This window comes from Onychomys torridus, chromosome 17, assembly GCF_903995425.1.
Source record: "Onychomys torridus chromosome 17, mOncTor1.1, whole genome shotgun sequence".
In the NCBI taxonomy this organism is placed as follows: domain Eukaryota; kingdom Metazoa; phylum Chordata; class Mammalia; order Rodentia; family Cricetidae; genus Onychomys; species Onychomys torridus.
The window spans coordinates 63233083-63255430 of record NC_050459.1 but is presented as its reverse complement, the minus strand read 5'-3'; the positions used below and the strand labels follow the sequence as shown (position 1 = coordinate 63255430).

At 54.7% G+C, this 22348-nt stretch overlaps 1 protein-coding gene across 4 annotated transcripts in view; it reads right to left on the bottom strand.

Annotated features, from left to right (window-relative positions):
- Positions 1-627: 627 nt before the first annotated feature.
- Crtc1 (CREB regulated transcription coactivator 1) overlaps positions 628-22348 on the bottom strand; it is a 53786-nt gene continuing 32065 nt past the window's right edge. Inside the window, exons 3-14 of one of the 4 annotated variants that reach the window (XM_036209457.1) lie at positions 21702-21839; positions 20860-20921; positions 17790-17884; positions 16031-16113; positions 13949-13989; positions 13412-13620; positions 7964-8097; positions 6730-7032; positions 5020-5121; positions 2620-2706; positions 2053-2233; positions 628-856 (exon numbers count right to left, since the gene is read on the bottom strand). In XM_036209457.1, the coding sequence (XP_036065350.1) occupies positions 645-856; positions 2053-2233; positions 2620-2706; positions 5020-5121; positions 6730-7032; positions 7964-8097; positions 13412-13620; positions 13949-13989; positions 16031-16113; positions 17790-17884; positions 20860-20921; positions 21702-21839 (1647 nt within the window). In that variant the 3' untranslated portion in view covers positions 628-644. The remainder of the gene's footprint in view (positions 857-2052; positions 2234-2619; positions 2707-5019; positions 5122-6729; positions 7033-7963; positions 8098-13411; positions 13621-13948; positions 13990-16030; positions 16114-17789; positions 17885-20859; positions 20922-21701; positions 21840-22348) is intronic. The other 3 variants (XM_036209459.1, XM_036209461.1, XM_036209460.1) reach the window with 3 other exon arrangements.

Genomic DNA, 22348 nt, shown 5'->3' with positions numbered 1-22348 from the left:
CATCGGCCACAGGTCGATTATCACGCTCTGAGAGCGTTCAGGAATATAAAGGGCAGCCGTCCAAATAGTGTTTATTCTGCTCCGGGTCTGTCCCTTTGCTCTGCTGTCTGAGGCCTGGGCATGGTGGGCATGCGCGACCTGACCGGGGCTGGGGTGACGGTAGGAGGGGCAAGGATAAAGGAAGGCAGTGACAGCTGAGAACAGTCGGATGGATGCGCACCTCAGCCTCTGGGGTGCTCCCACGCTCATGCCCCAGCCCCTCCCGTGCAGCATGTCTGGGAGTGAGTGACACTTTGGGTATCTTGGAAGTGGACCACTCATGAGGGCTCTTCCGTCCCTGGTGAGGGGCCAGGGAGCGAGCGTGGGAAAGTCCAAGGGGGTCAGGCACTGGTGGCCTCTGTGATCAGCCTGGCCCCAGGTGGACGGATGGACGGACAGATAGCCGGCCTGGTACACAGTGGCCTTGTGCCAGGCTTCATGGGAGGTGAACAACCAGGGTAGCGGCTGGCAGGGGGTGCTGGGCAGCATTGTAAGCTCAGAACCACAAGCTTGGCCGTTGGCAAAGGAGGACGGAGCATCGCCGTCCCCAGGATTGGAAGGGCGCCATCGGGGACTGACCAGCGGCGGGTGGCAGGCATGGCCACTCACAGTCGGTCCATTCGGAAGGTGTCCTCGGTGGCAGGGTCAGCTAGGACCATGTCGGGGTCATTCAACATATGAAGTCCATCCAGGGTCAGAGGGTCGATCTTCAGTTCGTCCAGTGGGAACTGATGGTCCGAATCAAAGCTAACGTCACTGACCCCTGCCAGTGTGCCGCTCAGGTCCTTAGAGAGACTGGGGGGGGACTCTCCTGTCACTGTGGGGTAGGGACAAATGATAAGGCTCAGCCTTGGCTCCAGGGAACCAGACACCAGGCCATTACACCTCCCACCAATGTGAGGAGGAGGGATGGGGGGGGGGCTCACCCCAGGGATAGCTCTGCAGGGGGGGGTGTCAGGCTATCTAGGGTGCTCTGAGCAACACGACGAGGTAGACGCTGGCAGTGGGTACACAGAACACAAGCTCGTCTCAGCCCTGAGTACAGGGTGAGACCAGACATCTACAAAGCCACATGCTTGGTGGCAGATGGCAGTGTGGCCTGAAGGACACACCCTCCTGACTCAGGGTGTGAGGTGCATGGGTGAGTCACGAATTCATGGGTACTCCCTATGAGGACCCAGCTCCTTTTATTGTCAGGGAGGTGCCAGGCTGGTTCCCAGGCCCGGAGAGGAGACTCACAGCCATCCTTTCTAGGCTGTTGGGTCTATTATTGGTATAGGATGCTAACCACTGAGCCCACACTACAAGATACAGGGGTCCTGAAAATAAAGCCTCTCTTGTGGGTGTGCCACAGGGCCCATGGGAAGAGGGGACACTATCTCCAACAGAACTAGAACATACAAAAAGCAACCCCTTCTTCAGGGATTCGAAGAAAATGGGAGGTGGGTAGGGAGGCTTGAGGGGGCAGCCATTAGGGAAGCTGGGTTCTGGGCTGGATGGGGAGCAAGGTGTGGCCACACTGCTCTGCACCATAGAAAGGCCTGTCTCCTCGATATGGCTGTGGGGATCTGCCAGCAAATGACAGAGTGCTGGGTTGAAGAGTGACCAGTGGTCCTAAACAGAGGGCTCTAGATGCTTATCCCGTGTGTGGCGACTCTCCCTGGCTGAAGATGAGGACAGGAACTCATGAAGAGACTGGATTCCAGAGCCCAGTGTGAGGGGAGCTGGGGAGAGGGGTACAGAGTGGACTGTGGGGAGACATCTGTGGGCAGCAGTCCAGTATGTGGTGAGATAGTTGAGGGAATAGCTCAGTGTGAGGAGGTGACTGGAGGGGACAGGGTCCAGCATGAGGAGACCCTGAGGGGTTTGCAGCGGGAGGCAGGGTCATTTGGCTCCTCTGTCCCCCATCTTGTGTAGGAACCCAGCCTCAGCCCTGTCACCTGTCTGGCAGGGTGGTCTGTGAGGATACTCTTCATGCCCCCCAGGCTCCAGGCCTCCTGGAGTCAGCCTCACCCGTGAGGATGATGTTGGGGATTCCGCTGTGGCCTGTGTAGCTGAGCTGCTGCGGGTCCTGCAGGCTTCCGTGGCTCCCGCCCAGGCCCATCATGGCAGCCTGGGAGTAGTTGAGTGTGGAGCCTGGGCTGTACAGGCTGCTGGAGCTGATGGCGTTCTCCACCATGTTGAACTGCTCCAGCTAGGAAGGAGCCAGGAAGACCATTGGGACAATGAATGGGGACACTTCCTCCCCCCCACCCCCGGGAGCCATTCCTCACACCCATGGCTGGCCCTGCTGCCAAGATGATGGATGGATGATGGATGGGCAAATGAAACTTGAGGCCACCACCAAATCCTCCCAGGCTTCACCCTTCAGCACAGCCCCACCATGTGGTGCTCAAGGCCTGCCTTTCCTCCTCTGGGCCCTCAAACTCCCATCCGAAGGCTGCACAGAGGTCAAGTCACCCTCGCCAGGGCCTTTGCTTCCACTGCCTGCCCACAGGTAGTGAAGCTAGGATGGTGCAGAGGTCCCCGTGAGGCTTGGTCCTGGGGTGGTATGGCCCACAGGCCTGGGCACCCGCTCACCTGGCGGGACAGAGCATTAGCCTGCCTGGCTGTCATCTGCTGCTCATAGTACGCGTCCCCAAACACGCTGCCCAGGGTGGACGTGTGCTGTGGACAGAAAAGAGGCCTGCTGTGGTTGCAGCCTGAGACCCAGGTTGGGATGGGGCCTATGTGCTGGAGCTCATGAAGCCCAGGCTTTCCCAGCTGGATGGGATGAGACCCTGGGGCTTCCCAGAGGATACAGAGAGCTGGTATTTATCTTGGGATTCTTAGAGGGCGCGCCCCAATGCTGGGGCGATAGCTCCTTCCCACACCCACTCCCAGGGGGCCTCTGATGCTTCCCAAAGCACTGCCCTATCCCCTCCCCCGACCCTGGGTCTTCATGGGGAGGTACTGGCTAACCCTGGAGCTGAGGACAGGCAGATGTACATGTTGTGTCTGGGATGTAGTATGTTTTCGGGGAGACATGGAGACAGGGCACCAGATACACTCTAGACAGCACAGTGCACAGGACAGAGACAAGTCACTGCCAAGGCTGCCTGCCTATGAGACCCTGGGCTCTGGGGGCACATTCCTATCACACTTGCCTTTTAGCCAAGGCTAGCTGATCTTTCAGGAACAGGCAGAAGGACAGGGGCTCTTTAGGAACCCTGGGAAAGCCAGAAGGGAGCTCTGGAGGCTGTACCAATGACATGGATAAAAGGGCATGGATGGCCATAATGTGGCTAAGTCACACCCAAGGCACCCTAACAGTTCCAGCTAGAGTTATAGATAGCACAGGCCCGACAGGTCACTGAAGATGGGGACCCATCTTCTCCTCTGTGACAGAGTGGCCCAAAGAAGCCACCAGACCCCAGGCACTCCTGAATGTTCTGGAAGACAGTGTCCATGGGCTGCCAATTCAGCTTCATTTAGGCTGAGCTCAGAATCCGGTTCCTGAGAGGAGACAGACCTCTCACATCAGAACCTGCTGCCTGAGACCGCATAGCCTCAGCAGCAGCTGAAGGTTTCATCCAGGGGGACAGGGCTATTTTGGGATACTTCTGAGATGGTGACTGATTCTGTCTCAGGGCTTGAATTCAGGGTTGCTCAGGGATGGGGCATGAATTCTAGCAGAGGACCAGGTCTGGCTGCAGACATGACACCATTCTCAGACGGGATAGAGCAGGTATGAGAGGACATGTCTAAGGAAACCCAATAGGAAGCCAGATGTGGTCTCACCCAGGCACCTCTGGGTTCTGGAAGAACTTTGTGCATCTACAGTCTCCCACTGGAGTAAAATACCCCAGGAGTCCTGTCATCACCAGCAAGAGATACCTGTTTCTCATATCAGCAAATAACAAACGCCAGACCCGCAGGCTGAGGGAGACAGGATGAGCCGGACAAGGACAACGTGCTTGCTTCCCTTTGGGACAAACGACATCCCATAATGTTTTCAGAGACGTGTGTAATGGAGTGGGGATTCCTCCCTGGAGGTCCAGAGCTCAGTGTGAGTGGACTGAGAGGTGCTGACATTAGGTGGACTCCAGGTGATACAGCAGGTGGATGGTCACCATCGGAGACCTCATGCCCTCATCTCTGTTCCCCAGAAGCAAGGCTGCCTGGCCCTCCTTGCTCTAGCCTGGAAGGAACCTGTTGCCTCTGTACTGGGGTTGAGGACAGACTTCAGGACCTGGTGCATTACAAAGGCCAATACAAGTCTCTGCCTGGTGACATTTTAGGGTGGGGTGGCCCCAGGATGGTGAGCCCCTGACAGAAGTTCCGCACAGAATGTTGGCCTGATGAGACTGAGCCACACCTCGACCCCTGAATTAAGTATGGACAGCAAGGCAGGAAGCGAGGAGAGGGACACTTTCTGAGGCTGACCTGGGCCAAGCCAGGGGTCAGCCAGGGCCTGGCACACACTGGTGCACTGGGAAGGCATTCAGGAAGGATTCAGAGTCTGAGGCCACTTGGGCTCAGTGAATGAGGGGACAGCCTGGGCTACATAAGACCCTGTCTCAAAAGCACAACCCAAATAAAACAAAACCCACATCAGCCAAGTGAGGTTACATACAGTCTGCTGTTCCAACAACTAGATGCAGGGGTGCAGGCAGAGGTCACCTCAGCAGTGCTCTGATAGGCTACCCCTTGACCTTCACGGGCCTTGGAGCGTCAGGCTCCAGGAGCTTCTGAGCTGCACCGTGGGGCTGTTCTGGCATCCTGAGAACCTTTGATGGGTAGCTTTGGGGCTATGGTTACCAATGTGACTAGCTTGCACGCCCATCCTGTCTTGCCCCCTCAGCACAGGTGACCTGCTTGGTGGGTGCACAGCCCTGGGCTGATGGAGAGGACAGATGGCATGGAGTGGGTGATACCACAGGAGGGCACTAGACACACGGGACAAGGGACATGACGCAGGGCCCAGGGAGGGACCCTTACTTGTGGGGAACTTCCAGGGGAGAAGCCTTGATTGGAGACTGGAGAGGTGGGAGACTGGGTGGCCGGTGAACCTGTGCTTGTACGGTACTGCAGAGCCGGTGCCTGTGACGACAGATGGGTCTGCGTTCGCTGACTCCTGTGCTGGCCCACTGAGCCCCAGCCTGACGCCTGGACCCTCCTGAGGATACAGATGTACCTCCACCTCTGAGGGAAGGCCACATGGAGGGCTGCAGGGCCCCACTCCTGTCTGAATCACAACCCTGACTGTTCAGAGCCAAAAGCATCGGGCACAGCATTCCCTAGACATACTTGCACACCCACCTGACACATTTGCACATTCACACTGTAATCCACTCACTCCTATTAAGCACATCACATACAAATGCCACTCACCTGAACACCCCACTCATCAATACCCCCCGACTCATGAACACATACAACCCACTTATGAATACACACAACCTACTCATGAACACACATAAAACACCCACAAACACACTTGTACACACTACCCATCTATAAACTCACTTGCACACACCACAGCACACACCACTTCCATGAACATATACACATGTGTGCATATTCATGGACACAGCCATCTTCATATGCGCTCACGTTTCAGCATGCACTGACACTATGCTTGCACACCTAGATACATGTGTACAGGCACACCTTACACACCTGCTGCACGTACCCTGCAGGTGTGCTGGAATTTACACATGCTCACACCCATTCAAACCCCCACCCCATACAGGCAGGACCAGCAGCTGCACAGGCTTCTGCCTCTATTCCCCTTAGCCCATGACACACTCCCCACAGGGACCAGCCGGCCTAGGTCACACCCTCTGATACCTGAGCGGGACTACCTCCTTGCCTACTCAAGGCATTACCAAGGCCCAGCTCCTCAGAGGCAGGCTGCGCAGGGTCAGGGCCTGAGCTGACTCCACTCCAGCCCGGAGGCTGCGTGTCTCACACGGTCCCCCAAGCTGTCACTCTTAGCCTCTCGCACAGCCTCCCGAGAGTATTTAGTGGCCCTGTGTGAGCACAGGCTGGGGTAGGGTCAAATCCAGATGGGGTCTAGGGGAGGGGCAGTCCATCAGCAGGATGTGGGTGATGGAGGAGTACAGGGAGCCCCATGAGCTGGAGGTCCCCAGGTCCACTGTCCCTGGGTTGGGGGCCAGGCTCTGCTGATTCTCTTTGTATAGCTGGAGCATGGCGCCACCCCCAGTCCCTGAATGGGTACTTCCATCTGGGCCCCCTTGGTAGGTTCCCTCTGAGGCTCAGAGCCGCTTGGCGGCATGGCCTCTGATCACCACATTCAGGTCAGCAGCCTAGGCTGAAATGGAAAAATGGGAAAAGCTCAGTGTTCCCAAATGGGTCCTCCCATGTAGCCGAACAGAGATGGGACCTGCCACCCCTGTATTCAGCAAGGCGTAGAGGTCAAGGGTTAAAGGGTCCAGCCTAGGACCTGTCTCCTCAACCTGAATCTGCATCCCACATGTCTCCCTCCTGCCTGCACCCCACAGTGCAACCCAGTCCCCTCGACTTCAGTGAGAGGGCGGCTGTGAGTGGGGATATTCTTGAGAGAAGCCTGGCATCAGTGACCCTGTCTGTGCCTCCCTTTCTCCGGCTATGCACTTACAACTGCCTCAGCTTCGACAGTACCAGCTGTGAGCCCCACTGAGTGCCCAGGGACCCCCTCAGGCTTACCGAGGTGGCGTCGATCCCCATTGGTGGCTGGCCGGGGTTCTCTGCAGAAGACTGGGGAAGAGTGGATGGTACGGTGACTGGGAGCGGTGGCAGCTGGGGCCCCCGTGTCAGGCTGGCACTGGGCAGCAGTGGGCCACCCTGGGGGAGGCCCACGGACACCTGTGGAGGCGGTGGCTGCTGTTGGGACACAGGTGGAGGCGGAGGTGGTGGCTGGGGCTGTGGGGGAGGCTGCTGGGAGCCAGCCTGGGTGAAGAAGGCATAGGGCAGCTGCTGTTCCAGGGACAGGGCATCCATGGCCACAGCCTGCAGCAGAAGAAAAGGAGGAGGAGGAGGTGCTGGGCCCTCAGTGCCGGCAGTGGCAAGGGAGGAACTCTGAGGGTCTGATCCCCACAGCCTGCTCCCTCTTGATCAAGGATGGACCTTACCCAGGCAGGAAATGACAAAATCTCTAACAGGGCATACAAAATAAATATAGAGAGACCCTGGGCAGAGGTGCACACCTGTCCTCCAGTACTCGGGAGGCTGAGGCAGGAGGTCACCCTAAGTATGGGGCCAGCCTAAGCTGCTGTTTCTGCTTGGGCGTCCCGATGCCCATTGATAGCCCTTGCACCACTCCAAGACCATTAATTCAGCCAGGAGTGGCGACATGGGAGAGGGTGGAGAGTTCAAGGCCATTCTCTGCTCCTCAGTGTGGCACAAACCTTGTCTTAAAAACAAAGGAAAATACTCCAAAATAAGTATAAAACACTGCTTTATGCCTGTGGTGGCACACACCTTTAATCCCAGCACTCAGGAGGCAGAGGCAGGCAGATCTCTGTGAGTTTGAGGCCAGCCTGCCAGGGCTACACAGTGAGACCCTGCCTTGAAAAAACAAAAACCAAAACCAACCACAGATGCAGTTTCTGTCTGAATTTGTTGATAAACAATACACACAGGGCCGGAGAGCTGGCTAGGAGTTGAGAATGCCGGGTGTTCTTGCAGAGAACCCAGGTTCAGTTCTCACAAACAAATGGCGGCTTACAATCCCCTCTAACTCCAGTCCAAGGGATCTGACATCCTCTGGTCTCCAAGGGAGCCTGCATGCACATGTGCACATATACTCACTCAAGCACACCCATACATCAAAGTAAATAAACAAAACTGGTCAAAACAGAACCAAGATCCAGATCCCACGGGCCAGGGGCAAGGAAGGGGCTGGTGGACTCTCATCTTCCCACCCACCTCGCCCTCGCACCTGAGTGATGGGTGACAGCGGGGACAGGGTGGGTGACACCTGCTGGGCCTGCTGCCGCCTGGCCTCTGTGCTCAGGGACAGGGGGCTGATGACTGCTGGCCGGTGCTGTGGAGAAGAGCTGGGGGTGCTCATACCTAAAAAGGAAGAAGAGGGGCTAAGGAAAGGCAGCCACATGGGCACAGCCCAGCTGCTCAGAGAAGCAAATGGGTGCTGCCTGTGGGCAAACCCAGGACGGGGCTCTAAGGAGAGTTTGTCCAATCAATGACCACCCTGGTTCCCCAGCCCAGCAGTCTATTTCTTCTGGCGCATCTCACAGCTCCAGCCAATCAGCACTGCCCCCATGTAACCAATCAGAGCCTTGTGCTTGGACATTATCCCTGGAAGTGCTGCCCATCATTGGTAGAGGAGAGTGTTATCAGCCACAGAGGCCCAGAAGGTCTGTCGACCTCTGGTGACAGGGACAGTGGATGTGTGGCCTTACTCATCCTTTATGATGTTTCCTGGCTTTAGAAGATAATGTCCTTCCCTATTGGCACATATCTGTATTTATTTATTAAGGTTTACTTAATATGTGTGAACGTTTTGTCCAAATGTACGTCTGTGCACCATGTGTGTGCTCAATGACAGTGTAGGACAAAGAGGGCATCAGATCTGCTGGACCTCAAGTTACGGATGGCTGTGAGCCACCATGTGGGTCTGGGAACTAAGCCTGGTCCATGCAAGAGCAGCCACTGCTCTTAATCACTGAGCCAACTCCATATGTGCATACGTGTATTTGTGTGTGTGTGTGTGTGTGTATTTGTTTGTTTGGTTTTTTCAAGACAGGGTTTCTCTGTGTGTAGCCTTGGCTGTCCTGGAACTCTCTTTGTAGACAGGCTGGCCTCAAATTCAAAGAGATCCACCTGCCTCTGCCTCTCAAATGCTGGGATTAGAGGTGTGTGCCACCACTGCCTGGCCCTTTTTATATTTTTATTTATTCTTTGGAGATAGGGTTTTGTGTAGCTCAGGCTGGTCTCAAGATGGCTATGTAGTGAGAATGACCTTGAACTCTTGAGTCTCCTGTTTCAAGAGTGCTAAGATGACAGATATGAGCCCCGTGCCCAGTTTTTGCTGTACCAGGGACTGACCCAGGGATTTTGTGCATGGTAGGCAGGCACTCTATCAACTAAGCTACAAGCAGTGTACCAAATGAGCTTCAAGCTACCAAGCTGTTACTATTGTTTAATGCAGGGCTATCCTGGAACTCACTAGGTAGCCCAGGCTGACTTTGGCCTCAGAGCAATCCTCCTCCCCGTCTCCCAGTGCTAGGATCTCAGGCCTGTGCCACCATCGCCCTCTCTCTTTTTGGCTTGGCTCAGGCAACTCCATCCTGAGGGTTTCTGCAACATCAGGGTCCTCCACAAACATGTTCTTTCCCTCCGAGGCACCTCTTAACAACCTAGTGACCTTCATCCACATCTTCTCTGGCACCTTCAGGATGATGGCGCTCCTCCCTACCCTTACTAAGGCTGCCAGAACTGAAACCAGATTCCTTCTCACTCTGCTCCAGCCCTGCCCTGAAGCGACATGCCTGCACCTGCCAGGTCTCTGCAGGCCCTGCTGCCCCTTCCCTCGCTCCCTCCTTCTCCAAGGACTCCCATCCCTGAATTCTGAGGCGATGAGGTACCTGGGTGAGATCAAGGGCACAGAGCAGAGAGGGGGCAAGCTGCCTCATCCTGGGCGCCAAGCCAAGCAGGCAACAGGCCCCTTTGATGACAGGGGAGCCCTGAGGGCCCGCACTGACACCTCCCTCTCCCATGTTCCCGCAGACTGCTTCCTCATCAGCAGCTAGCAGATGTTAACAGCGCCCTCAGGCGGTCCCAGTGAGGTCCCAGCATAGGGAGGACTTGGCACCATCAGAGCCAAGTGAGAGTGCCCGAGTCACCAGGAGATCCGGGACCTGCCTGCCCCAGCACCCTGACCCACCTTGTTCCTGACGTTGGGAACACAGCTAGCATTCCCAGGGAAGATGGAATGCAGAAGGCCTTTGTGCCTGGGGCAGGCCCCTGTGAGGTAGGTAGCTTGTACTTCCCCTCAGATCCTGGTGGGCTCTGCTCCTACCCAGCACTGGGGTGGGTGGGGGTGGCTCCCTGCTCCAGTGGCAGAGCTGGGGCGCTGTCTGGGAGGAAGCACTCAGAGCTCCCTCAAGGCCAGGACTCTGGGCTTCAGCCTTGCTTCTGAGTGACAGCCCCTCCCGTACCTGTCAGGGCTGCTGAGATACAGAGCAGCTATGGGCCAGTGAGGACACATGCCAGAAGTAGGAGCTCTGTAAGAAGTGGATGTAGAGACTGCAGAGATGCTCTTGCAGAGGACCCAGGTTTAGTTCCCAGCACCCACATAGACTCACAACCATCTGTAACTCTAGTCCCAGGGGACCCTACAGCCTCTTCTGACCTCCAAGGGCACCAGGCACACACATGGTACACAAACACGCTGACACGCAGACACTCACACATATAAATCTAAAAATAATAAAAAATAAGCAGATGTGGAAGGCTGGGACTTGGTTGCGGCTTGGCTGGTACACTGCTTGCCTAGGATACATAAGAGCCTGTTCTAGCACCACATACACCGGACAGAGTGGTGCATGCCTGTCACCCCACACTTGGGAGATGCAGGCAGGAGGATTAGGGGTTTGAGATCATGCCTGACTACACAGCAAGTTTTAGCCCAGCCTGGGCTACATGAGACCTTGTCTCCAAAAAACAAAACAACAAAGTAAGTGGGAATGAGGTGGGGCTGCAGAGATGGCTCAGTGGTTAAGAACACTTGCTGCTTTTGCAGAGGACCCAGGACCCTCTTACCCTCTTCCAGCTTCAGCAGACACACACACACACACACACACACACACACACACACACACACACACACGAGCAGAAGTGGGACAAATGGCAAGGTAGGGCCTAACATAGAAAAAAGGATGGTGGCTTTCTCTCTCTCTCTCTCTTTCTCTCTTTCCTTCCTTCCTTCCTTTTTTTATTTTCTTATTTGTTTTTCAAGACAAGGTTTCTCTGTGTAGTCCTAGATGTCCTGGAACTCACTCTGGAGACCATGCTGGCCTTGAACTCACAGAGATACATCTGGCTTTGTGTCCTAAGTGCTGAGATTAAAGGCATATTTCATCATACCTGGCCTCCCTGGATTGATTTTTAAACATGGATTCAAAGTAAGTAATAAGCATGAGTACACACACACACACACACACACACACACACACACACACACACACACACACACTGTGGGCTGCAGGAAGCACACTGCCAGCTGCTGTGTTTAGCCCCTGGCCCTCTGATCATGAACACAAGGGCATTTTTAATCCTTGCCTAAGCACCACCACACCCAGAGAGGCCAGATGGGCAGGCAAATCACACAGGCACCCTGCTGGTGGGTCCCTCTGCCCAGCCTGGATCACCCATGGAGCAGAGCTAGCTGGAGGGGATGTCTGGGCAGGGAAGGGCGGGACAGGCTGGCCGGGGGCTGTGGCCTGGCCCTGGCATGTAAGCCCTGCTGGAGGGCTTTTGAGTATAGCCAGCAGCGGACTTGGGGTCAGCCTCCTGTGTACTGGCCTGCAGACAAGGTGGGTGGGGGCCATGGTCCCCTAGCTCCTTTCCCTTAACAGGATCTGGCTCAACCTAAAAGGTGCCCAGAAAACGAAGTCCCTGTCAAAGGAGAGTGGCTGGCTTGTAACCACACACGGCAGATTAATCTCTAGGGTAGGGTCGGCCACCCCAGCAGGTCAGCAACAGTGTCACCTGAACTATTTCCTTGTGCTTGTTTACACTGTCACTGCAGCGTGGAAAGCGCTAGAGCAGGAGGCAGAGAGAAGAGCAAGGTTTGGACGTGGCAGCCTCTGTGCAGGGCTGAGGCCCCTGGCTTATAGACCCTCCCTGGGCCCTGGGCCTCAGAGCTGAGCACTGACAGGCATGTGACCAGGCTGTGAAGACTCAACATCCTGCACTGATGGTCCAGTTCTCTTGTTCTGCTCACCTGGAAGCCTAGGAAAGAGGCTGGGGAAGTGGCGTGTGTGGCACAGTGGTAAAGTGCTGGCTGAGCATGTGTGGACCAGCCCACTTCTGTCTTTAGCATCTATGGAGCAGACACAAGGCCCTCGATTTCAATCTCAGGAAATAAGAACACCTAAGGCACACCGGCACGCTCCCACCTGCTACCCCCTTGATGTGCTCACATCAATGGAAGGCATGGAGAGCCCTGGTCTCGACTCCACCAATTCTACCTGGTCACAGTGCTCCTTAGCAGCTCTTAATCCCAGGTTTGTAGAGAGGCTCCCGACAGAGCCCACTGGGACCTGAGCACCCCATCCTCAATGTGTCCTACCATCTGTCCTAATCCATGTGGCAACCACAGCAAAAACAGCTTGGGGTTTGCTGTACCCCCTCAGGGACAAGGAGACACAGGCCCACACCACAGGGGCTGAAGAAGAGTAGGAGGTACTAGCTGGAGCAGTGTGAGCGGGTGATCAGAATAGGCAGGTGCCAAACCAGGCAGCTTGTGCAAAGGCCCTGGAGTGATGTTCAGGACTGGGAGATGGTCAGAGGAGGGAGTGGGGTGGGGGAGGGGGGGCAGGGGGCGGCTCAGCTCTCGTGGGGCAGGCATAAGGTTGGTAGGAGGAGGAGCTGAGCAGGGTGAGCATCATGATGGGCTGATGGTCACGCCTTTAATGAGTAGGGGATAAAAATAAAGAGGAGGCAGCCACAGTAGCCCCGAAGAGCAATGTTGGGTCAAACTCGGAGCCAGAGGGATGGGCAAGGAAGAGCTGGGGCATGGAACAGGCCAAAGGGAGAAATAAGCTTTTCAAAGGTGAGGGTGGCCTGGAGCATGGCCCAGTGGTTAAGGGCACAGGCTGCTCTTCTATAGGATCCAGGTTCAGCTCCCAGCATGATGCACACAATCACCTGTAACTCCAGATCAAAGGATCCAGTGTCCTCTTTTGTTTTTCGAGACAGGGTTTCTCTGTGTAGTTTTGCGCCTTTCCTGGATCTTACTCTGTAGCCCAGGCTGGCCTCGAACTCACAGAGATCCACCTGGCTCTGCCTCCCGAGTGCTGGGATTAAAGGCATGCGCCACCACCGCCCAGCCAATATTTTTTAATTGGAAAAAAAAAAGGGGGGGGAGCTTAAGAGGGCCAAGTCGAAGCTCCACTAGCAAACAAAGTCAAAGGCTTTAGGGCTCCCTGTTCCCAGACCTTCCCTGGAGCTGAGCGCTACATGGCACAACCCTAAAGCCACCACTTGACTCCTGAGGCAATGCTTAGCTTCCTACCCCAGGACCTTTGCACAGGCTGTGCCCTATGTGGCTCTGTGGACAGGTGTATCACCCTTAGACACAGTCCCATGAACTCTTCACTCCAGTGCATGCTGCTGCGGGGTGTGGGCAGCATGGGAACCTTACCCTGACCAGTGCTGCTGACGCCCAGATGTGCGAGGCTGCCGGTGCTGCTAGAGCTGGTGAGAGCGGGGAATGCAGGCTCCTCAGGGTCCAGCGGCGTCGGGAGTGGGGACGGAAAATGGGTGTTGGTGAGGTCAGGAAGGGAGCCCCCCGTGTTGTGGGTAGCAGGGATCAGGGCTGACGTGCTCTCCTGCTCTGCAGATGGGAAGATGCTGGGGAGGCAGATGTAGACAGGATGTGAGGTCTGGGACAGTGACTAGCTGGCCAGCCATGCCACGCTAGGACAGCTGCAGTGAGACAGGAGGGGCTGAGAGGTCAGTGGGCACAAAACAATACCCTTCAGTGAGATGTGAACCCGACAGGACCCCAGGGTGGGAGGACAGCTGTCCACAGGGATAGGGACATGTTTGCATCAAGTGACAGGGCCAGGATCTCCTGGGTACCCACTGGTGGCATGCTCATTTTCTCTCCTGCCAGCAGGTACAGACTAGGAAAGGGAAAAGCCCTGGGTACAGAGGAGTGGGAGGGACCCAGACTTACTTGATTCCGGGAACCTCGCAGGACTTGGGCCTGGAACCCGTCTGAAAGAGAGCAGAGCAGTTGGCGGGTAGCAGGCTGCCTGTGCAGTGAGCTCAGTGCCCTTCTGCTCTTCCCTTCTCCTGCCCAGGATCAGCAACCATGCAGGGCTGGCTTGGAGAAGCCCAGGGCAGAGCCAGGAGCTATAAGGAGGGCCTTCTCAAACCCTCTCCAGGTCCTATGGCTGCCCTGTGGGTGGTCACGGCCAGGGTCTTTGCTGAAATCCCAAGCCCAGATCTAGGCTGCAGCACTGGGCACTCCTGGTTGCCCATGGGCTCTGAGATCCTGATCCTCTGGGGGTCAGTGCTGCAGGCTGGAGCTCACGCCAGAAAATGCAGGGCAGGCAGACAGCAGCTGCGGGCTTCCCTGAGGGTGGCTTGTAACCAGCAGATTCGCTGTATTATGGAACTCCAGGTGGGCAAGATTTGGAAGCTTTCCGGGGCAGCAATATGACTGAGCCAATAAAAGAGCTTGCCATAGGCTGATAGTCTGAGTTTGATCCCCAGGACCCACAGGGCAGAAGAGACCTGACTCCTAAATTTGTCCTCTTTCCTCCTCATGCATGCCAGGGGACACACACACACACACACACACACACACACTCACTCACTCACTCACGTACACAATATATTTAAAAAATGTAACTAAAAAAAAAAAAAAAAAAAAAGACAAGATTTCCACAGATCAGAGGCCCAACGGCTTTCTTGGCTATGTGATGAAGGCCCTAAGGTCTCTGAACATATTCATTCTTTTTAAAAATAGTTTTACTTTGGCAAACTGACTTGTAGCCAGGATGGTTGCAAACCCCTGCTCCTGCTGCCTCAGCCTCGGGGTGCTGAGATGAGGTGGGCATCAGATCACACAAGATCAGCTGTGCAACAGGTCACACCCACCCTGTTTCCAAGCTGAGCCAATAGAGTTTAGATGGACAGAAATTCTTTTTGTTTATTTTGGTTTTGGTTTGAGACAAGGTTTCTCTGTGTAGCTCTGGCTGTCTATGTAGACTCTCTATGTAGACCAGGCTGGCCTTGAATTCATAAGAGATCCACCTGATCCTGGAGGCAGTGGCACACACCTTTAATCCCAGCACTCAGGAGGCTGAGGCAGGTGGATCTCTGTGTGTTCCAGCCCAGCCTGGTCTACAGAGTGAGATCCAGGATAAGAACCAAAACTACAGAGAAACCCTGTCTTAAAAAAACAAAAAAAGAGGTCCACCTACCTCTTGATTCCTTGTTGGGATTAAAAGTGTGCAACACCACACCCAGCCAAATTACTTCTTTCTTCAGTGTTGGGGATGGAACCCAGCCAGGCTAGGCAAACATGCTACCCGAGTCACACCACCAGCCTCTTTTATTTTGAAAGGAAAAGACGTGTTTATTTTTTAGTGTGTATTTTGCCTGCATGTATGAATGTGTACAGGTGCTCATGAAGTCAGCAGAGGGAACTGGTCCCTTGGAGCTCAACACAGATGATTGTAAGTCACCTTGTGGGTGCTGGGAACCAGCCCAGGTCCTCTGCAAGAGTTGCTGAGCCTTCTGCCCAGCTGCATCTTGCCCTTTTTAAACAGCATTTATTATTTATTTGTGTGTGCATGTGAAAGGGTCTGGGCACGATTGTGCTATTACAGGCATGTGGAGGTCAGTGGACAACTTGAGAGAGTTGGTCCCCTCCTTCCACCATATGGTTCCTAGGGATGGAACTAGGTCACCAGGCTTGGTGGCCAGCACCTTTGCCTGCAGAACCTCACCAGTCCTGCTTTTTCTTTGTATTCTGAAGCAAGGCCTTGCTCTGTGGCTCCTGCCTTGGCCTGGGCACAGTGTGCTGGGGTCCCAGCTGAGACAGTGTCTGTCCTCTTTACCACTGTGACCAGAGACTCTACTTCTTTGAGCTGCTCTAGGCCTGCTGTGGATGTCCAAGCTTGGGTGCCGGCCGGCCAAGCCAAACAAGGGTCCCACCTTGGAGAAGATGGAGCCACCTCAGCAAGCCACCTAGTCATCTATTTGCAGGCTGGGTTTGAGAAAAGGTTGGCCAGCCAGCAGCTCTTACCTTCTTTGAGTCCCATGACTGCTTAAGGGTCTTGTCTGTCGTAGACCTGGTCTCCTCCATGCCTGGGACTGCAAGCAGCAAGACTGGGTGTGAGGGAGAGAAGAGTCAGGAAGCCAATGACCACACAGCCGAGAGCGGCCTCAGGGCCACACTGACTGCCCGGCCCTGACAGCAGCTTGGGAGCTTTACTAAAGCTGTGAATGAGGACTTAATCACCAAGCAAGCCTGCACAAGGGGTGCCAGGTGGCGGTATGAGCACCGGAGCTAAGATGGCGGCTGGAGCCAGGCGCCGGTACGGAGAGCAGGACCCCACCCAAGCTAGCTGGGGGCCGGGAAGCCCTGACTCCGAAGGTCAGCAGAGAAGCCGCAGCTGCCTGCACATCAACAGTGCCTGGCACCCAGCGGCTGGGCCGGCCTGGGTCCCCCACACTTGACCACAGGTTCTGACCCCATTGCTGATGCTACCTGGGATTTAACTCGTCTGCCTAGACTGGGTATGCTTGAGGATGAGCAGAGATGTCAGAAGAGACCTCAGGCTAGGCCAGTGGCTGTGACTGGAGAGCTTCGAGGAGCCTGGCTTGATGTGCCTGAAGCCTGCCTTAGTGTCTTTCTAAGGGTGTCTTCCTCTCCCCTCCTTTTTTTATTTTTTTTATTTTTGGTTTTGTTTTGTTTTTCAGAGCTGGGGACAGACCTGGGCCCATAGTGCTCAGCAAATGCTCTGTGGCTACGCTGTGCTCTATGTTTTCTGCCTCTTGCTGGATTCACGTCCTTCCTTGTAACTTACAGGGCCAGAAGAAGCAATGGTAGATGGGAAAGAACTTCATGGAAAGCAGGTCAGGGGGTGCAGGAGGCAGCCAGGGTAACCCTGTACTGCCTCGGCCCCTCTCAGAGTGCAGGATGTGGGTCCTTCCATATCATAGAACCCCACACCAAGGCTCCTGAGAGGGCATGAGAGGGCATGTGTACCCCATTTAAGGAGACCCACAGGTTTCAGAATAGCCTAGACTGTTCTCTCCACCCCCCCGGCTCCCCCCTCCCAATGCAGACAGGGTATTTAACTTGCAGCCTCAGGTGCCTGTCAGCAACCCTTCCCCCCAGGATGAATCTTTTAACTAGTAGAGGCTCCCTGGGACCCAGTGACCTGCCACACCCAGGCCCTCTCTCAGCACCTTGGCCTCAAATACAAGGGAGGTGATCTCCCTGGCTTTGGTGTCTAAGGCTCTGTCAGCCTGGCATGGGTCTGCTGCACCTAGCTCACAGGACCCACACTCCTACCCAAGACAAGACTTGTGTTGGGGCCTAACTGCCATGTGGGAGCCCAGGGCCTGGGGCACAGCCTCAGCTACAGGGCTGTGTGCATGGCAGCAGGTGAGGGAATGCCCCAAACAGGGAAGGAGATGGCCCTTTTCTCACACAGGGTTACCTAGCTGGGCCCAAGGGAGGGATGGAGATGGTTTCAGGCAGTAGGGCTGGATCAAGTGGTACCTGAAGCTAGCTGCAGTCTACCCTCCACTACTGTGTAGGTTAATAGACCTTCTCTGCATGTGCTTGCCAACTGGCCCAGAATACAGCCAGTGCTCATCACCCAGGGATGGTTCTACCTACAAAAACATATGCATTCTTCAACACCCAACTCCAGCAGCCTATGCCACCGCCCCCCACCATGACTCCTTGAGAACATTTGTCCTGCTCTGACTCTTTCTCTAAATGTTACTCCACCACATCTGGTGACCTCACGGGACATGGGTCCCTGACATACCTCTCTTCTGGTGTGCATCCTGGGACCCGCCTGTGAAGGATTCTGCCTGGGTGGGTGTCATTGTGCTCTGGTGCAGGGCGGAATCAGAATTGGTCCTGGGGACAGAAAGATGGTGACACTCAGGCTCAGCCTTGATCTATCCAGGTTAGATACAGCCTTAGTCCCTACAAGGGTCCAGGACCTGCCCCATGGACAGCCTGTGTGAGTCATTCCATCGCTAGCTGTGTGGTCCCAGGTTAGTGCTCTGACCTCTCTGTGATCAATTTTATTATGGGTAAAATGGAATGAAAATAGCCTAGACTTTCTACAGGGTCCCATGTAGCCCAGGCTGGCCTCAACTCACTGTATAGCTGAACTTGAACCTCTGATGGTTGTCTCTACCTCCTGAGTGCTGTGATAACATGCACATGGTGTGACATGCACGTAGAAGTCAAAAGTCAGTCTGTGGAAGCTCTCTTTTTCTGCCTTCTGTGACCCAGGGTCTTTCCTTGTTGACTGATGAGCATGCCAGGCTGTCCCACACCCTATCTCACTGCATTGTGTGCTAGGATTACACAATGTTGCTGTGTCTGACTCCATGTGGGTCACAGGATTTTAACTCAGGGCCCTGTGTTTGCCACAGTTTTCCAAAGAACCTGCCACTCTGCTTTCCATGCCTTTTTGTTTTGTTTTCTTTCTAAAGAATTGAGATTTATTTATTTATTTATTTATTTATTTATTTATTTATTTATTCATTCATTCATTCATTTATTCATTTATTTTGGTTTATTGAGACAGGGTTTCTCTGTGTAGTTTTGGTGCCTGCCCTGGATCTCGCTCTGTAGACCAGGCTGGCCTCAAACTCACAGAGATCCGCCTGGCTCTGCCTCCCGAGTGCTGGGATTAAAGGCGTGCACCACCGCCACACAGCAAGAATTGTGATATTTTTAAAGATTTATTTATTTATTTTTATGTGTATGGGTGTTCTGCCGGCATGCATGCCTGTGCACCATGTGAGTGCCTGGTGTCCAGGGAGGACAGAGAGGGTGTCAGGTCCCCAGGAATTGTAGTTATGGACGGCTGTGAACCACCATAAGAAGAACCGTCTTACCTACAGAGCCGTCTCTCCAGCGCAGTTTTATGTGGATCTGAGAATGGAACCCAAACTTTGTGTATGCTAAGTGAACACTCTACCAACTGAGCACCAAGCCCTCTACGGCCCGTCCAGCTTGGTTTGTTTTAATTGAGCCAGGGATGATACTCCATATGCATGGTCCCAGCAACAGTGAAGACAGGACTGCCTGAGCCCAGGAGTGTGAGGCCTGCCTGAGGAGCACAGAGAGACACCATGTTTGAAAAGACTGGGTCAGCAAGAGAGCATGGAAGGTAGGAAGGAGTGCTTGCTGCCAAGGCTGACGTCCTAAGTGTCAGCCCCAGACCACGTGGTAGAGAACTGCTCAAGGTGACCTCTGACCTCCACCTGTGGCACACATGCTCTCTCCTCTGCCAAAGCCAGGTGTGACAGCGCACACCTTTAATTCTAGTACTCAAGAGGCTGAGGCAGGTGGATCTCTGTGAGTTCCGGGCCAGCATGGTCTACAGAGTGAGTTCCAGGACAGCCAGGGCTCCACAGAGAGAATCTGTCTCAAAACAAAACAGAAAAGGACCTGGGCCATAACTCAGTGGCCGAGTGCTCCCCTGGTACCCATAAGGCCTTGGGTTTCATCCCTGGTACCACATAAACCATGTGTGGTGACACAGGCCTGTCATTTCAGTGGCTGAGGCTGGAGGCAGGTGTTAAAGGTCATTCCCAGCTACACTGCAAGTCTGGGGTTGGCCTGAGTCCATGAGACCCTGCCTCAGAGAAAGAAAGAGCAGCAGAATATGTTAGTAAGCATCACCATTATCCACAGACTGTGTCCTTCCTTGGGAGTCCTCAGGGCACCGAGGCTGTGTGACTCAAACCTAACAAGCATCCCTCTGGTACAATAGTGCAGTGTTGGCACAGAACCTTTACAGCCTCCCAAGATGTCAGTCACTTCCAGGTGACAGGGCACTGGATGCTCACACTGCATGTACTTATTATATTGTTTTTCCCCAAGATTTATTTTATTTATATGTATATATGTGTGTGCATGCAGTTCCTTTCGAGGCCAGAAGAGGGTATCAATCCCCTAGAGCTGGAGTTACAGGTGCTAGTGAGCCAGTGTGTGGTGCTAGGACCCAAATCCGAGTCCTTGGAAGAGCAGCCAGTGTGCTTAGCTGCTGAGCTGTTTCTGCAGCCTATTGTTTGGAGACAGGGTCTCAATGTGCAGTCCTGAACGGCCTGGAGCTCCGCCTGCCTCTGTCATTCTGTGGGACCACCACATCCAGCAAATACCAATAAACAGCATTTCCCACAGTTCCCTTTGTGTGGTGCTGGGGATAGAAGCAGGGTCCTCATGCGCAGCCACAGATCTGCATCTCAGTTGCCAAAGACCATTGAGGAATGTGTCTGAAATGTTGCTTCCATGGAGCAAAATGCCAGGCTTGGTGGTGCACAGGAGGGTGAGGACCACTTGAGCCTGGTAATTTGCAGCCAGTCTGGGCTACAGAGAGGCTGTCTCATTAAGAGAACAAAAAAACAAAACAAAACAAAACAAAACAAAACCCCAAAACAGGCAAGACACACTACTGACGATTCAAGAAATGTAAGCCAGGCGGTGGTGGCGCACGCCTTTAATCCCACAACTTGGGGAGGCAGAGGCAGGTGGATCTCTGAGTTTGAGACCAGAGTGTACAGAGTGAGTTCCAAGATAGCCAGGACTACACAGGGAGACACTGTCTCAAAAAATCAACAAGCAAAAAGAAATACAGAAAAAGAAAAAGAGAGGGAAGAAAGGAGGAGGAGGAAGGGGCAGCAGGGACAGAAATAAGGCTTTGGAGGCTCCTGAAGCCAAGCTCTCCATTTTTCAGAGACAGTTCACTTCTGGGACCCTTTGGAAGCATCTGGCTCACTTGGTCACTTTCCAGTGACTGTGCCCTGCATCTCCACACAACTGTAACAAACATCTACTGTTTCCTCCCAGAGGCAGGTGGCCCTGGCACTGACCTCCTCCAGCTGGTATCTGCAGGAGGCGAGAGGTACACGGTGCCGTAGGGGCAGCTGTCGGCGTGCACGGGTTAAGGGAACCTCGATGTCATGGCCATAGCACAGGAAGCCTATGCACAGTCTGTGGGGCCAGTGTGCTGGGGCTGCTGGGAGTGGCCTCGGCTCCCTACTTGTGGCTGGCCTGCAGACAGCTGGCCAGGAGGGCAAGGGGTGTTTCCTGTCTGGCTGGAAGCAGCTGCTGGTGCAGGGGATCCCCGGGGGGCCAGACCCATTCACCTACAACTCAGCACCACCCTTCAAACCATTCCAAGAGGAGGCCTGGGCCTCACACTGGGGCCCAGATGCCTCAGGGAAGCCAAATTCAAGTGACCTCTTCAATTGAGGCAGGTCCCAGCACCAAAGGCCTGATCAGAAGCAAGGAGCAGGGAGCAGACAGATAGCTCCATCTTGCAGAGTTGGGGGTTGGCGCAAGAGTGACCTGAAGCCACTCTGTGATGTGATCTCACTGAGGAAGCCAAGTGAGGAGGAGGACCCTGGCAGGTGTCCACCCTCCAAACAACAGTCCGACAGTATGTGTGGGGTCACTGTTGTGTCCATCTGGGCCTGGCTCTGTCTGTGGCCTCAACTAGAGAACTCTCCACTTCCTGCAGCCCCGTCCGCTGGGTCCGGAGTCACTCTCCTTTAGCTCTTTTCTTTGTCCCACTAACCCTACCTCTGACTCCAGCACACTGGCTATCTCCAGGCTGCCCCCCAGATTTCCCCGTTTTGGTGTCCACAGGCAGTGTGTACCTGTTTCCCTGTTCCCTCCCTATCCCCACACACATCCTCTGCAAAAAGGATATCTGTCGCCCATGCTTGTCAACTGACAAGGGCCGGCGGTGCGGGGAGCCAAGTCTACCACGCTCACGATACACTCTGTCCACAAGCCCATGATGCCGTGTAGTCCGACTCGTGTCCAGGCCTGAGGACTGAAATGGTGTCTGGAGAGATGGATGGGCAAGGAAAGGGAGTTCAGAAAGGAGAGGGAAGACACAAACCAGATTACTGGTTGAGGCCTGAGGTCCCCCCAGCTCTACCCTCGGGGACCCCTGATCTATGGACACACTCAGACTCCACTCCACAGACTTCTTTGGCAGCCCAAGCTCCAGCTGAACCACGGGCTAGGGTGCAAAAGCTGGCAGGGATGTCCCAGGAAGGGCAGGAGGCATGAAGTGCAGCCTGCATGTTAGGGCCAGACAGGGCGGTAAGAGCTTTGCCTGGGTGCCAAGGATAGCTCTCCCCAGCTGGCCAGGTGCAGACAAGCCTCCACCCTTTCTTCCAGGCCTGGCCGGCCTCCTGTCCCCACCTACGTCATCTCTGGAGGGGCCTGCCAAGAGAGGCCCCCAGGGCTTCAAGCCCAGAGCTGCTACGGGGCCCACCTGGCCCAGCACTTGCTCCCAAGAGGACGGAGGCAGAGCCCAGAACTGCTCTGGATTGAGCAGCGGCCCTC